Source organism: Pezoporus occidentalis, unplaced genomic scaffold (assembly GCF_034315485.1).
Source record: "Pezoporus occidentalis ecotype Australia unplaced genomic scaffold, CSIRO_AGI_Poc_V1 ctg37, whole genome shotgun sequence".
NCBI classification, from domain to species: Eukaryota; Metazoa; Chordata; class Aves; order Psittaciformes; family Psittacidae; genus Pezoporus; species Pezoporus occidentalis.
Genome location: NW_026915691.1, coordinates 3380145 through 3396623, shown reverse-complemented (window position 1 = coordinate 3396623; position 16479 = coordinate 3380145). Strand labels below are relative to the sequence as shown.

Genomic DNA, 16479 nt, shown 5'->3' with positions numbered 1-16479 from the left:
CCTCACAGTAAAGGGAACAGCATAGAGGGTGGGGATCAGGGAAAGACCAGATTTGAATGGAGACAATACTTTGATGTTAGATACTCCCAGGAGTGAATCTGTTCTGGCAAAGTTGTTTCTTTCCTCTTCTTCACATATCAAACAATAACTCTGCCAGCTGCTGGTTTTGCGTGTGGCACAAGGCCTGACAGCAAGTGTTACAGCAGTGTTGCCCCCACACTCACCCTGTTAGGGAAAAGCCCACTCCTTGCACTCTTCGAAGTTAGCTGATGCTGGAGCACTGCCCTGCTCCATGGCCATACAACCTGGGAGCTCTGTGGAGGAGAAAGAATGTGTATCCCATAAAAGGTGGTGTCCTGGACACTGACCTGGGAAGCTCAAGAGGCATATCCTGTCCTTCTCCACCAGAGGAAGTCTTGTAGTCTGTGAATGGAAAGGAAATCTCCCAAGGATGTACCACTGCTCTCCAAAGGGAAAATAATTCACTTTCAGCTTCCTCCATTACAGTTTTGTTGATCTTTTACTGAAGGGTTTGACCATGAAAAACTACGTCATGAATTAGGACAAGGTTTGCCTGATTCAGAGCTATAAATTACTGATTGAGTATCTCTGGGATAGCGGTATAAAGGAGATGCCAAGGCTAACAGAAGATATCCATGTGTTCTCAGCTGAGGCAACTGGAAAAGGAAGAAGCCAGCCCAGGCTTTCACACAGTGGAATTCATAGAGTTACTGTCACTGACAGTCAACAGCACAAAGATCTGCAGGATCATGCAACAGCAGCCAAATAAATGCCACCAGCTCATAGAATCGAAATCCTTCACCAGCAGGAACCTCCATGGCTAGCTCTTAGGTTTGGGTGGGGAAGGGAGATGTGGCAATGACTCTTGCAAACAGAGCTGCTTGTTGCAATGCATAGTGAACTGGACTGGAGAACGATCTTACTTTTGCCTGTTCCCAGGTTATTTTTCAGCCAGAGATCTCCTCTGTCCTCTTCACATTACATTGTGCCAGCTTAAGTAAGTGAGCTACCTAAAATACTGCAAGGAGTGTTCCTGTATACCAAATCATGGTCCAAATCTCCCTAAGGAATAAGCCTGCTTTGAAAGCGTGAAGAGACTCAAAAGCATAGAATCATAGAATCGTTAGGGTTGGAAAGGACCTTAAGATCATCCAGTTCCAACCCCCCTGCCATGGGCAGGGACACCTCACACTAAACCATGCCACCCAAGGCTCTGTCCAACCTGGTCTTGAACACCACCAGCGATGGAGCATTCACAACCTCCCTGGGCAACCCATTCCAGTGCCTCACCACTCTAACAGGAAAGAATTTCCTCCTTATATCCAAACTAAACTTCCCCTGTTTAAGTTTTAACCCGTTACCCCTTGTCCTGTCACTACAGTCCCTAATGAAGAGTCCCTCTCCAGCATCCCTATAGGCCCCCTTCAGATACTGGAAGGCTGCTATGGGGTCTCCATGCAGCCTTCTCTTCTCCAGGCTGAACAGCCCCAACTTCCTCAGCCTGTCTTCATATGGGAGCTGCTCCAGTCCCCTGATCATCCTCGTGGCCTCCTCTGGACTTGTTCCAACAGTTCCATGTCCTTTTTATGTTGAGGACACCAGAACTGCACACAATGCTCCAGGTGAGGTCTCACAAGAGCAGAGTAGAGGGGCAGGATCACCTCCTTCGACCTGCTGGTCACACTCCTTTTGATGCAGCCCAGGATACGGTTGGCTTTCTGGGCTGCAAGCACACACTGAAGCCGGCTCATGTTCATTTTCTCATCAACCAACACCCCCAAGTCCTTCTCCACAGGGCTGCTCTGAATCTCTTCTCTGCCCAACCTGCAGCTGTGCCTGGGATTGCTCCCAACCGGTGTAGGACCTTGCACTTGGCATGGTTAAACCTCATGAGGTTGGCATCAGCCCACCTCACAAGCGTGTCGAGGTCCCTCTGGGTGGCATTCCTTCCCTCCAGCGGATCAACCAAACCACACGGCTTGGTGTCATCGGCAAACTTGCTGAGGGCGCACTCAATCCCACTGTCCATGGCAGCGACAAAGATGTTGAACAAGACCGGTCCCAACACCGATCCCTGACGGACACCACTCGTTACTGGTCTTCAGCCGGACATTGAGCCATTGACCACAACTCTTTGCGTGCGGCCATCCAGCCAGTTCTTTATCCACCAAGCCAGTTCTTTATCCACCAATAAAGGTACATATGTGAGTTAGATCCCCTTCTAACTGCTGGAAGGCTGCATAAGAGATTTATTTTTCAGATCTAGGACAAACTAGCTTTTTCTTACATACGTAAGATTTGTTGACTACATTTGCATTCCCCTGCAAATTACATAAACATGATCTCAGTAAACTACTCCCTCTTGCTCTGTTGCTTTGGAAGAAGGCTGGCTATGGAGTTGTTGGGATCAAACCAGAAACAACTGAGTTGCTGGGATACTGTTATCCAAGGAAGAAATCTGCACCCTTGGCAGGCATTGTGCAGTACAACCACAACTGCAGCAAACTCTTCCAACCCCATTTGCTCAAGGTGCAGCATGTCCTGTACAGGGTAGCTTGGAGACACCCTGAACACACTATGTGGGTGGCAGAGCAAGCTCTAACCAAGTTGTAAGCAGAAAGAGGAAGAAAAGTCATAATAGGTCCCTTCCCCTGTATCTGCACTGATACTCATGGTACAAGAGGGAATCACACAGGGGAGGCTGTGTAAAGATGCCTAACAAGTAACAGCCTCCAGTACTCACTACATCTACAGGAAGACCCTCAAACTCCATAATCTGTCCAGATCGCCAAATCTTATCACAATCACCACAAGAATGTTTAGTAACTTAAGAGCATTTTGAAGGTACTATCGGGGCTAGGGAATCTTCCAGGCCAACATGAGAAAAACATTCATGTCCCCACTTTAGAGACAGGGCAACAAACAGTCTTCACAGGGATAAGAGCATGTCAGTGTCAAGGTTGGAATAAGGAACCTTCCCCCCAGATTCTTTTAATGATGTTGCTAGACACCCCCTCTCTTCCCTGTCATGTGTCTGATATATTTAATAAATCCAGACGCAGTTGGAAGTGACAAGTGCAGAGGCTGACAATGATCTAACTCCACAGCGCCTGCAGCTCCGTGGGCTGTTGTTTCCAAATATTCTCATGGCTTTGGTTTTTCCCTCGCTGTAAACAGGAAATGAATAAAACATGAAGGTAACACTGTCTCCTTGTGAAAAATGACAGCAGATTAGATTGCAGGAGAGGAGCTGGGGAGAGGTTCAAAGTGTTTGCCCTTTAATGGAAAACGTGTGGATTATTATAGAAAGTTGCTGTGTGACTAATTGCTGTTAAAGTCTAACCAAAGCAAGAGGGCCCTGAAAACAGAGGAACAAGGGCTTCATCCAGGAAGAGCCAAGGTCCACTATACAGACCTTCACAAACCTTTTTTTCATTCTGCCTCAGAATCAGTGGGATTCAGAGGAGCAAGGCTCAGAAGGACATGAAGAAACATTGATCCAAGGCTAAGCCCCACAGAGTTCTGTGTGTGCAGCCTGCTCAAACTTCGCCTTAGGAGAGCTTTAGTTCTTGGGAAGTCTCACAACTTCTTGTCCCTTTCTCAGCTGTTTCTGCCGCAGAATCAGCTCTGCCAGTGTCGGAACAACAAATGAAACCTCTCAGCATAAAATTCAGCACATCCTGGTAAGCCAGAATCAGCCCTGCATTACCTTAGTATTGCAAGTTTTCAACTGGACCAATTAGTACCTCCTGCCCCATAGCAGGGGCAGGGCTGGAACCTCTCAAAGAGGGATGGGACAAAGCAGCAGAGGCCAGAGGCAGTGCAGCATCCCCAGATTTGTTATCCCCACTTGTCAACCCACATCCCCAGGCTTGGTGCCTGCCTGGGGCACTCAGCTGACATGGCAGTGGGAACCAACCCATCTTCCAAGGGTGCTGCAGGAGCAAAGAGCCACTGATGGCTGTTAAATTGCTCTGTTAGAATTCCTACCCAAGAGGCTTTAGATAAAGAGCTAATTTGCACCCAGTGTGTGCAGGGGCCAAGTACTTTCTGACTGCACCTCCACCAGCCTCCAGAGGCCAAAACCTCTTGGGGATGATCACACAAAAACAAGAGTTTCATGGGCTGGGGAGCTCTGATTTACACCACGGCCCTTTTTCCTGCTGTGAGCAGGTGAGGAAGGCACAGAGTAGCAGCACAGTTAATTCACATAGGACTACATAGGAAGGTCTCATCCATACCAGACAGTTCACGCCATAGTGGAGAATCTGGACTTCCATTTCTTTTAATTTCAGCAGCTCTCAGCACCTCACACTCTGTTTGCTCCCCAGAACAGCCTTGGGAAACAAATGATTTTCCTTTCTAAAGATGTCACTCCCTGTAGCTCAGAGTATTCTCCTAGCCCTTCAGGCTCACAGTTAAGACTTCGGTAACAGTTCATTTGCGTGTGCCCGTTTGCAACCCAACAGTTTTGACCTTAAGAGGAAAATGTACTGTACAGGTTTAATCTTGATAAATAACTTTCTTGAGCCACAGCCCACATGTGGGATGGACACTATTGTACAATGACTCCCGTCACAGCCCATGCTTCAGCTGAGCAGTCAAGCATGTTCACCTTCCACCAGCTCAGGGGTACACGCTGAAATCACTGGATGATTCCATGCTTTCCAAGGATGGTGGTCACACGTTACATCCAAAAGGACCACAGAGACTCAAAAGGCCTCTGCATCTGAGTGCAGAAACCTGGCAGGTTTAATGTTCACAGCATCTCCTCCTCCGGGCAGAGCATAACATTGGAATGGATAAGTGTTTCAAATACCAACAGGTCTCCCATCCTGAGAGAGGCAACCTGCTATCAGGCAAACAAGACTCACATCTCAAGTGTAGGTTCCAAAGCCCTAGATGTCAGAAAACAGTCCCTGTCTGGTTTATCTGGCCCCCTGTCCAGCCCCCTTTAGGCTTTGTTTTGGTGCTGCAAAGGGCAGAGAGATGGCCATTGCTTTTGAGATACCAGAATCAGAGGCTTCTGCCTCAAAGCACTTGCAACCTATTGTGGAAACTGTGAACATCCAAGTGGGCTGGAGGCAGAGGCTGTACCACCATGGCTCCAGGGAAGACCCACTTGCTATGGCTTTGGGAGCAGCATGCATGCCACAGAGGCTGGATAGAGAGTGCTGCACAGGGGCCCAGCTGGCACACGAACTTGGCCTCTCCAACCTGCACAGATGGGCTGCCCTGCATTCTCTCCACAGCCTCTTTCTGTTGGGATAGGCCACATGCCTAGTGTTTTCCCATCTGCTAAGCCCACACCTGCTGCCCTTTCCACTCCAGTGGGAATCACAGATCCCTTTACCACATTTCAACCTGGTCTCTGGGGAAAGCCTTGCTTGTTTTCCCAATGTGCCAGGGCTGCAGCTAGCTGGCAGAGCAGGCAGCAGGCCAGTCACACCTGCATAGCACAGCACAAAGGGATATGAGTTGAGCAAGCTGCTTTTACCCCACCCTTTATCAACCTGGGACCCCTGACCACTGGTCCCAGACAGAGAGAAATAGCAACAGATAGGAAATTACAGGCATTCCTCTGGTTCTGTGCTCTCAAAGTTCAGGGTGTTTCCCACAGGTCAAGAGGAGCTGTACTACAAACATAGGCACCCCTTATACTACAAGAGCTGCAGCAGCCAGTGCCATCAGGCACAAATGGACATTTGCCGCGGGGCAAGCGGCCTCGTCCCTCCCTCTCAGCATGGGGGAAGAGGTGAGGTCAGCCTGGTGTGAAATGGGGTTTGGGTGAAGCAGACCTTGTGGACTCAATTAAGCTGCTCTCCCATGAGAGCTCCCTTGGCCAGAAATCAACTTTGAAATCCAGTGGTGCCAGGCAGGCTTGTGCAAAGACAGAAGACTAGATAAAAGAGACCTCTTTTTTGTATTCTTAAGAGAGCAGGAAGGAGAAGGGATCAGCTCAGGGCTCAGTCTGGCTGTTCAGATCTGAGGCTACCAGAAAACACTGGCTGCTCTTGAAAGGGCTTCCTGCCTTCCCCTATGCCACCCTGGCTGCCTCACTGGCCCTGCCACAGAGATCCCACCAGCCTCGAGCTAATTTGGGCTCATGTGAGAGAACACAGAAACACAATGGTGACAGGAATGAAAGGCAGCAAATAACACCCAGGAGACTCAACCTTATCAAGGAAAAACATTATATCAAAGGGGAGCTGTGAAGACAGGGAAGAGCCTTTTATAAAACCCACAATTGAGCCAAATCCTGTAGTTTTCACATGTTAGTCCCCCAGAAACCCTATCATGAAGACTGACCCAAAGGGGGACTCAGGTGCCAGGTCAGGTCGCCGGCCAGACTGCACATAGAGCAGTAAGGCACTCACTGCAGAGCTGCTGTTTGCTCTGTGTGTGTGCTTTTTAATTAGTTTTTGTTTGCAAAGCATCTCTTCCAGAAAAGACAAACTGCATTACTCGCAGCTTATTAAAATCACACTCATAGTTTCTCAACTGCTAATTACACCCACTGCAATTAAGGCTGGGACGCATGTTTGGGGAGCTGGGAGCCCAGCTGTCACACACAGCCCCTGCCCTCCACTGCTCTAACCAGCCGGGCCAGGCAGAGCCAGGCTCAGCCACAGCAACGAGCTCAGCCCTGCCCAGAACTCAGCCCCCCGACATTCCCAGCACAGCTGCTGCCCTGCCACGAGGGAAGATGATGCATGTAAGGCCAAGCATCTCCTTAGCACAGGGGAATGAGACCACTGCACCAACCTCCCTAGATTACAACTGCTGCATGGGTAGGGGCTGGGGAAGGGAAACATGTAGCCTCGGAGTTATAGTGCTTAGGTTAGGAGGGTGAACAGGGGTTTACTCCTGTTTCTACTGCTAAATTATTGCAATAAACCACACTGACTGTCTGAGCCTCCATTTCCTTGCAAGTAAAACAGAGTTTGGGCTTCCCTGTCAAGAGGCTCTGGGGACAAACTCCAGAAAGGACTCTTCCTGGCACCCATCTCACACAAACACTTTAAAGCCTACGTAGACTGTGGCACACCAACAGTCTTGAATTACACAGGGGAAGGCAGGAAGCCCTAGAGACTTCAAGTCCCAAAGTGAGAAAGCAGTAAAGGAGCTTACAGACCTGTGAGAAGCCGGGAGCTCGCTAGAGAACCCACCGTGCCTCCGCACCGATCGATCCAGGAAAAGAGCAAGTGCAGGTGTGCAAACAGCCACGCAGGCAGCATAGCCCAGCACCTGCCCGAGGCCAGAGCTTTAGAAAAGAGCTCTCCAGAGCACAGATGGGACCAAGTAAGCTTTGGGCAAGTGGGGACTTAACACTAGCACTGGCCTCCTGCTGCGAGGGGATGCTCTGGAGAATACTACCTCCAGGAAGATGGAGCAGTAATTAGGGAAAGCTGATAAACACTGCATCTGTTTCAAGATGAGCTTCCTTCCCACTGAAATCCTCACAGTTTCAGTGCACAGCAGGATGCAAACACATCCTTTAATGACTTCCTGGAGCCTTGGTTTCAAAGATCAGTCCCTTAAAAAGCAATAACATGCCAAGATCAATAGCAGCCCCAGAAGAGCTCTGAGCATGCCAGCTATCACTACAACCAGTTGCTTATCAGGTGCTAAGGGGCAATTTAACCTTTTCACATTTGAAAAGGCAACTGAGACTTCCTAAGCAATCAGGCTTGCTTAAGTACCAAGAAAGAAAGTAAATTAGTAGGAAAATTTACATTTCAGAAACAGCCTGACATGCCTGTGCAGTATGTCCTGGAGAGGGAAACCTGCAGAGCTCCATGGGGAGCAAACCAGCAGACGCAGCTCACAAGCAAAGAGAAGCAGAGCTCAGACTCCTGGATGTGATCCTGAGGACAAAAATACATTTGTCTCCTCCTTGAATGACTTTACTACTAACTTCAGAAGCTGCTGATAAGAAGTTTTGGGAAGCAGGTATCAGATAATAATTTTTAATCCAATACAAGTTACAGCAAAGATGGAATGATCAAAATGTCACACGGGAAAAGCTGAGCAGGGTGCCCTGCTAGAGTGAACATGCTAGGGGCAGCATGTTCAATATATTTATAACATATATAATATATAAAATATGATATATATAATATAATATTTCCTGGCGGCCCAGTAATGAAGTGGCAGAAGATAACATGGAGGTAGCAAAGGACATCAGGAAAGTTTCTAAGAGCTTGTGAAAAACGTGAAAACATTTGAGAAACAGGGCAAATAAGAGCAGATGAAATTCAATATAAAGAAATATGAAAGTCTGTCTGTGATAAACCAATATGAAGGATAGATACATTCTGATGGGCTTGAGTTAGCAGCTCTTTTCAACACCATTAATTCTCTTACACAGGTTTGTGGAAAAAATAAAATAAAAAGGCAGCAAGAAGGAAGCAAGAATTTGTTAGCTCCTGATTTATCCCCTCTTATTTAGGGCTTATAAATTAAACTGGGTCTGTAAAGAGGAGAAGTATTCCTTTGAAAAGGATAAAGAGGACAGGGCAGAGTTAAGAACCAAAGCTGGCAAACCAAGCTACAGCTATAGACGCTTTTTGACAAAAATAACAACTTAGTACAAGGACCTTACCTAAGAAATGGCGTAACAAAGGTTATGCCCAAACAACCTATACTTACATTGGGGAAAAAAAAAAGTGTTTTACAATCTAGGGCATTCACTTAAGTAAAGCTAGCTGTAGTTCCCCTTGGAACAGCATTGAAATCTATCCAAAAAGGAGAATTCCAGTGAGAGGTCAGTACTTTTGTTCCTTAAAACACGTGTGCAGCGTCAGAGCATGCCATGGGAACGCAATGCCTGAAAAGCAAACGCAGGATTCCCGAGAACTTCAAGCCTTCCTCTCCCTACCTGCAGCCTCTGGCAGCATAATATCACCCAGCCTCACCTCACCTCCAGCCTCGGAACAGAGTCACTCTCCCCGCTCCATCCGCCCCACAGACACACCTGCGCGCTGCGATCCTACCTGGAACTAAGTGGGATTTTCCATGCAGGCGGTGCGGCATCTCAGGGGTCCTCCCAGTACATCCCTGCCTGGCCCAGGGCTTGCCGCCTGGCCCAGGGAGAGGAGAGCCTCTTCTCCAGAGCGGCCGGGCTGTTCCCCTGTGGGTGAGAGGCTGGGTCAGTCCCAGTTCTTGTACTGGGCACTAGATGGCACAGACGGGAGGAAATTGAGGGTAGCCAGCCTGCGGTCTGTGGGATTTCGGACAAGGGGGTCTGCCAGTTACCCAGAGGAGGAAGCTGCCATGGGGGATGCGCTGCCAGCAGCAGCGTCCCGCGAGGGTGTCCCCTCCATGGGGTGCTCCCCTCGCCACTGCCCTGCTGCATCCCCTCAGCATCCCGTCCTGTCCCTTCCAGCCGAAGTGTCACACGTGCTTCACTGAAGCTGGATAGTCCTAAAAGGAATCATGCCCTTGCCTCCTGGACACGATCTGCTGTTCCTCACCAAGCACATGCCTCTGGCATACAAACACCTTGTTTGCACACCAGCCCTGTATTTGGCTCAAACTGCAGCAAAAAGACGGAGGAAATCTCTGCTGGAATCATCCAGGCTGATGCCTGAACAGGGCATCAGTCTGCAGAGTAACCAGCAGACACCAGCGAGTGCAGGGCCAAGTACCCCATCAGCAGTCCCTCTGGGTGCAGGGGAGGTCTGGGAATGGCACCTTGGCACTTTTCCTTTGCCCTGTGGGATGATGGCACAAAGCAGGGAGGCACTTAGTCACTGCTCTTCAAAGCATTTTTCACAAGGTAGCTCCTCTAAAGCAGTCCACTTTTCCCTCTGGATTTCTTCCTTTTCAGCACTGCTCCCTGCAATCACTGACGTAGAACCTGTGCCCCAGAGCCTTCACAACCTCATCTTCCTCAATTTCTTTAAGGTGTGGATGAAAATTCCTTACAAGTGAACTGTGTAGACTGACGCAATGAGGCAAACATGGGCTAAGCCACACAGAACTGCTGTGGTAAGCACAGAAAAAGCCAAAACATTTTTTATGGCGAGACAAAAAGTAGGGGAAGGTGGAAGGTTGTATGTTGGCCTCTGCTGTGCTGACATTAGAAATGTGCTTTGCTTCAAAGGTTAACAAGGCTAATATCTCTAGTGATGCTCTGACAGACTGTCTGGAAAGGCTCCATCTGCAGCACTGCACAAGGTGTATAGCATGTGCAGGATGGCACCGAGGTGAGCAGCAAGCTTTGTGTACAAGGCAGAAGCGGCACACATGGTGTTATCCAAACCAAATGTGACCTTGGCGAAGCCCAAAAGAGCTTTTGTGCTGAGCAGCTGGGTAGTGCCAGGTGACACAGACAAGACTCCTAGGAAAAGCCTGTTTGCTTTTCCAGTAGCACCAGACAGGCTACACTGCAGCCTTCTGGAAAAGACTGAGGTGAGCAGTACTACCCTTTCCTGTTTGCTCATGGCACTGCGCTGCAGACTGAAGTGGGTCTGGGGATCTCCTAAGTTCAAATCCCTCAGGGTGCCTTAGGTGAGAGAAAAAACATAAATCAGATGCCAGAAGTTTAAGATCCAAATTCATCTATGGTGTAGCAGGACAGCAGGTCAGTTTGGCACAGTGGCTGTTATCTTTCAAAGGCTGGAGTGGGTGACACTGCTGACCAGGCCACAAGCTTGAGGGAGACTCATGCTAGCTCCAGGAGGCAGCTACAGTCCAGGGTCCAGAGGCTGGCTGAGCAGGACAGAACAGCCAGAGAAGCCCTTCAACATTGGACACTCACCCACAGACTTAGAGACCTGTTTCTTATCGCCCATCTAAGTCTAAATGCTGTGTCACTGGTGTGTAACAATCTGGCTCTGAAAGGTTCCCCAGAGGAGGAAATGCTTCAGAGAATGCTTTTATGCTCCAATTCTCACTTCAAGCCCTGCTTCTTGTACTGTTCTACTAGCTTTTAAGTACTTGGGTTTTTTTTTGGTGAGAGATGTCTTTCTATCTTTGGATATAGATGGAGAAAAACTAGTCAAGCTGGAAAGAAATAAAATCAGCTGATAACTTTGCCAGGCCTGCCATGAACTGTAAACAAGGTTTTAAAAGTACTGAGATCTTTGGAGAACATGGAAGTCTTAGTCAGTGGAGTCACCTTCCTCAGCAGGAGGATTTCTTATGTGTCATCCTGATGGCTGCACTCACTTCACTCTGCCAGAGACAGTGATGGAGAGAGCACCGAGCTTCCCATGCAAACACCACTGGAACCCACCACCAGCACTGTCACGCTTCATGCCTGCTCAGGTCAGACCTTTACAGCCTGGCTGTCTTGTCCACATACTCCCCTGGAGGCCTGTGGTTGCTGTCAGTGGCTTAGCACTGCTGCTAAGAGCTTAGAGCCAATACAATCTGTGCACTTACTGGTTTCAAACTCAAAAAGCAGCTTAGCAGCATCAAACGCTGCCTTCAGCCCCTCCTGTATGGGTTTAAGATGGCTTAATTCTGTTATGAACTGTAACTGCAGCCCATAGCCTGAAACTTGTGGTACTTTCTGAGCCAGGTTTTCTAAAAGCGCTTTAGAAATATTTTTATGAGACACAAAGAAAAAAGGTATCCCAGAGGGACATATTATAAAATTTATAAATACATCAATTTATATTTATATATCAAAGTTATATAAAGAAATATATATACCTATCATAAATATATATATGAAGAATATATCAAATATTTCTGCTTCTTGAAGGCTGGAAATGTGACAGCCCCATAGCAAGATACATTTTAAGTCCTTGCAGGGCTTTCCTCAACTGTTTCTTCTGCCCTAAACCATCCTTTCAAATGGTCTAATGTATGGTAATCCCTGGAGAGGTGGCAGGGCCTTCCCTTACACCTCCCATCAGCCTAATGAAAGCATCAGCAGGCAAGCAGCCACCTCTGTGCCCCAAAGGCAGGTGGCTGAACAATAAAGCCTGGGACCACAGACTGTCCCTGGAGGTGCCACTTCCTGGTGTTTGCTTCAGTAACTGCAGTTGCCCTGCCTTTTTAATTGTACTGTCCCCCTTTACAGGCTGATCAAAAGCACAGGGGGGTACAAAGGGACCTTGTGCTGCTGCCTTGAAAGGCCTCCTGCCAGTCACACTAACTCTCCCTTACCTTTCTGTAGGGTTTCCTGAGGGTCTGTGTGTCTGCCAGGGGAAAACACAGAGCTGGGGAGGTCAGAAAAGGTGTCTGGAAAGCATTCACAGGACCAGGCAGCAAGAGAGAAGTGGATGAGGTGAAGGGAAAGAGCAGGGAAGAGTCAGGGCTTCCCACCACCTCCCTCTGAAAGCCAGCACAGGGCTGGAAGAGATACCCCATGCTGGAGGTGTGTGATACACTTCCTGAGTGGCACAGGACAGGTCAGGAAGGGCAAGGGCTTTGTGCTGAGCCTGGCTAGTTGCAGTGCTTCCAGAGTTGTGATGGGTGTCTCTGGTGGTGCTTTCAGAGCTGCTAATTCTGCCTTTCTGCAAGGCACTGCAGCTGCTGCAGTGGTTCAGTGCAAGACTGTGTGTCCAAACCTCACGTATCTAGCTTTATACATGGCTTCACTTAGTCAAGATAAAATTAATCTAAATGAAATGGGTGCAGCATGCTTCCAGAATGGAGGCAACAGAAATCTTCCACGTACCTCAGACTCTGAATTAATTTGTCATGAAAGCAGTGGAAGCTCAGAATTCTCTTGTGCTAAGAAGTCAAGTTAATGTCATGTGTCACTGAATGGACTGGTGACATTCCCTGTGCTTCCAGCGATGTTGTCCAATTTATCTGTGACCACAAGATCACAAGCTGTTAAGATCCTCTATTCAGGCAATACACAGGCCAACAAATCTGCTTTTATGGGCCCTGCTAGAACTTCACTGCTTTCCCCAGTAATGGTGGGCCAGTGTCCATAGTTACTTAACAGAACTCTGCCATTTTTAAGCCACATCACTGCACAGATGCATGCCTCAGACCCAGAACACCACTAAGGTGCCTCATGGGCTGTAAAGAGAGCCTCAGCTGCAAGAAGCAAAAGGCTTAAAACCTATTTAATATTGCATGAGCTATTGCTGCCATTTCTCTATCAAGTGCAGTCTCAGCAGTGCCTGTCTGTGTGCAGTTGCTACTGCCAGCACCGATGCTGTGTTCACCTTTTATCTCCCCACCTCCACGTGCTCTGCAGAAGCACTAAGAGGATTTCTTCCCCAAAACTGCAGTGTCATCGACAGGGGGACCTTCTCCAGGCTGTGCTGCTTTGTTCAGTCAATAGTTTACACCTATTTGCGACTATGAAGCTTCCTACATACATTTCCCCTTGAACAGACCACAGCTAAAAAGCAAGTGCATTTGCCCTCACATATAAGGGAATTAAACCTAGACTGTGGACTAGTTCTTTGCATGTAACTCTCCAGGGCAGTAGCTCCCTTCCCTGCAGGAGGCTTGGCTTTCAGGGATCTGCCAACAAGCTCAGAGCCATAAGAAATAACAAGTTGGGAGCTCAGACAAGCAGGCAAACAAAAGCTGAAGCTGTGAAAGTATGAGGCAGTCTGGCAGCACAGCCTCACCACCGCCTTAATCCTCTTTCCCTTCTTAAGCACTACATTAATCAATTACGTTTCTAACCCAGCAACAACAGTCAAAAATGTAACCTTCATCATATACAAGGCAAACATAATTAGGATTGTGATTCGAATCCAGCTTGAGCAGCATACAAATCAGAACAGCCTCAGCAAGCACGCAGGTGTGTGAGTGAACCCAGCTCCTCCCAGGCAGAGGCAATGGGAATTGCGGTCACACTGGGAGCACCACAGCATATTTATTTCAAGGGAGAGGGCAGTGGCAGAGCTCTGGCTGCAGCGATCCAGCTCTGCAGTGCTCTGCTGAGCACTCCTCAGACAGGGTGGTGGCATGTTATACAGTGCACACTCAAGGCAACCCTCCAGTTGTGTCAGGGAGGAAGCCACAAACTGCCCTACCGCAGAATATGAGCCTGAGCTCCCTGCCTAGCACTGCGTATGCCACAGAGCCTACACAGATGAGACAGTACAAAAATGAGAGGCTTTGGCAACCTCTGAGCATGGTTGCCAGTGTGAATTCGTAAGGAGTGAGCAGTAACTATCCCCTTCCCTGTTTACTGACAGGCAAAGTGAAACACAGGAGGCTAAGCATGCTATGCAACGGCAAGAGCAAGCCAAGAGCAGTCAATGAAAGCATCAGCCCAGACCTCAAAAGCAATCAAAAAGGCAAAGAGAGTGCTAGGAGACAGAGCAAAACCATAAACCTCACTGCTATTGGGTAGCTCCAGGGTGCATCTGCATCCCGATGGCTGTTGTGCCAATTTGCTAGAGGCTACAGCAGGACTAGAGAAGGGGGTGGGAGCTGGTTAGGGGTGATCTAAGGTCTAAAAAGGCTTCTGGATGAGAGCAAGATTCTTCAGCCTAGGAAACAGAAACTTGAGAGGTTTATCATTTGAAAGTAGCTTAGAGAAGATGAATAAGGAATGACTGCCTGCTGCCTCTTTCAAAAGCTGCAAAGCATCAAAAGAAACTCTAAATGACAGATTCAGAACAAGGTAAATATTTCTTCACGCAACACACAGCTGAACAGTGGAACTCATGGCCATAAGATGCTGTGGATGCCCCAAATTTGCTCAGGCTCAAAAAATGTAGGGGAAAAACCTGTGAAGGACTATGAAATGTAGAGATCCCCACCTTAAGAAATTTGCAAATTAGAGATGGTTGATGGCAAGGAGTGTATTCAGGAACAGAGTGACCTGCATCCCTCTGTTTTTACGCTCCTCTCTAGGCATCCTCTATCAACCACTGGTAATTCAGGATTCCAGGGGAAAGAGGCCTGCAGTCTGTTCCAGTACAGTTACTATGCTGTTTCTGCCACTGACTGAGCTATCCTTGCTCAAAAGGCCAGGAGCTGGGAGTTTTCCCATTACTGGAAACTGGGATGACAACAAGGAGGTGTGCTTACAGCGCAGAATTGAGTGACTAGCGAGAGGATTTCTGTTTACCTTTCATTTTTCCCATTTCTCATTTTAAGAAAGACTTTTGGTAAAACTCTTTTGTTAGCCATGCTACACCCAGCTAGTTGCAGTTGGCAGCACCTTGTACAGCTGTGTTAAGGTTAGAACAAATTAATATCCTTCTGAGAAGTGCTAATATATCCACTGGGATGAGGTGGGGCCTCAGTGAGAGACCCTGTAGTCCTCACTCTGTCCTACCCAACAAGCTCATGAACTGATCTATCTCCCTGTAATGCAACCACAGCAAAAAGGAAAGGGAAGATGGGAACACTCCTGTAGATTGGTATCCCCCAGGTATCCATCCTTGCCTACTGGCTCAGTCTCTCCTGGGGCTGCACAGGACCAGAGGATGCACTCTCTGACACAGTCTACTCTTCCCAAGCAAACTCCTGCCTCCTCCCCATACATGCAGCAAACTTTGTTGACCATCTTAGCTAGAGAAATACACTCACTAGCTGTCATAATGCCCTTCACACAGATAGGGCAGAATAATTTCTTAGTCTACAAAGAGCTGCCATCCAGACATTCTCCCTCAGTAAACACAAGCACTGGTGTGTTTCTCTTTAGCTCCTATTATTCATACTATTGTAGTGTCTCCAGTTGTAAAACACACAGACCAGAGAGAGCTGAACTGCTCCTGCAAGTGTTTGTTTGTTAAGAGGATTTGATCTGTGGTAGGATATTTCAAACTGGCACTCACTTGGAAGTAGAAGGTGTCCTAGTACCAGTGCCATCCTCTGAGGCGCTTGCCTTGGTTCTCCCACTGCCTTGGAACAATGCACATGAGCTCATCCTTGCCTACGTGTAAACTGCAGATTATGTTTCCTTCTCCTGACTCTTGGAGATAAGGTATGAGACAATTAGCCATACAAAGCCATTCAGCTATTAAACCGACCCTTTGGTTACAAACCCTGCTGTTGCCACTTCTCCCTTCAGTAGCACTCGCAGAACAGAGCAGGCAGAAGCACAAATCTAAGGCAGCCTGTCTAGTTGCCTCCGCTGACACCTTTACCCATCGCTCCAGCCAGTTATTGTCCTTCCCTTTGCTCCCAGTGACACTCCTGCAGCCATAATGCTGCACCCCAAACAAGTGATTTTCTCTTGACCCAGCCTCTCTCGAAGCTCTCTGACCAGATCCTTAAATCCTTACTCAGCATCTACTCCCTCCAAATGGAATTAGCCTGAGTCAGGCTCAGTGATATCTCAGCATCTGTCACGCTGATTTCTCTCTTGCAGGTTCTTAGATAGAGCAGGTCTGACCAAACATTGAGTAAAACACTAAGAAGGGCTGTCAGGATTTGGGCTGTCATGATTAGAGATCCGCGTAAATGCTGTGACAAAACTGATGCATTGGCCAGGCTGCTGTTAAGAGTCCAGCCCCATTTTGTCCCTGTCTCTTCAAGCCAGACTGAGGTCACCCATAGCGCATATGAAAG

General features: G+C 48.1%; 1 protein-coding gene across 5 annotated transcripts in view; it reads right to left on the bottom strand.

Annotated features, from left to right (window-relative positions):
* The window catches only part of GGT1 (gamma-glutamyltransferase 1), a 61754-nt gene that overhangs the window by 24191 nt on the left and 21084 nt on the right, over positions 1-16479 (bottom strand). Inside the window, exon 4 of one of the 5 annotated variants that reach the window (XM_062631385.1) lies at positions 9018-9154. The exons of 1 other annotated variant lie outside the window; for it this stretch is intronic. Coding sequence is in view for 1 of the 4 variants with exons in the window: in XM_062631382.1 (XP_062487366.1) it covers positions 369-388 (20 nt within the window). In the remaining 3 variants the exon portion in view is untranslated. Of the gene's footprint in view, positions 1-224; positions 250-368; positions 495-8626; positions 8763-9017; positions 9155-16479 lie in introns of those variants that run through there. 3 more of the 5 variants (XM_062631390.1, XM_062631382.1, XM_062631387.1) reach the window with 3 other exon arrangements.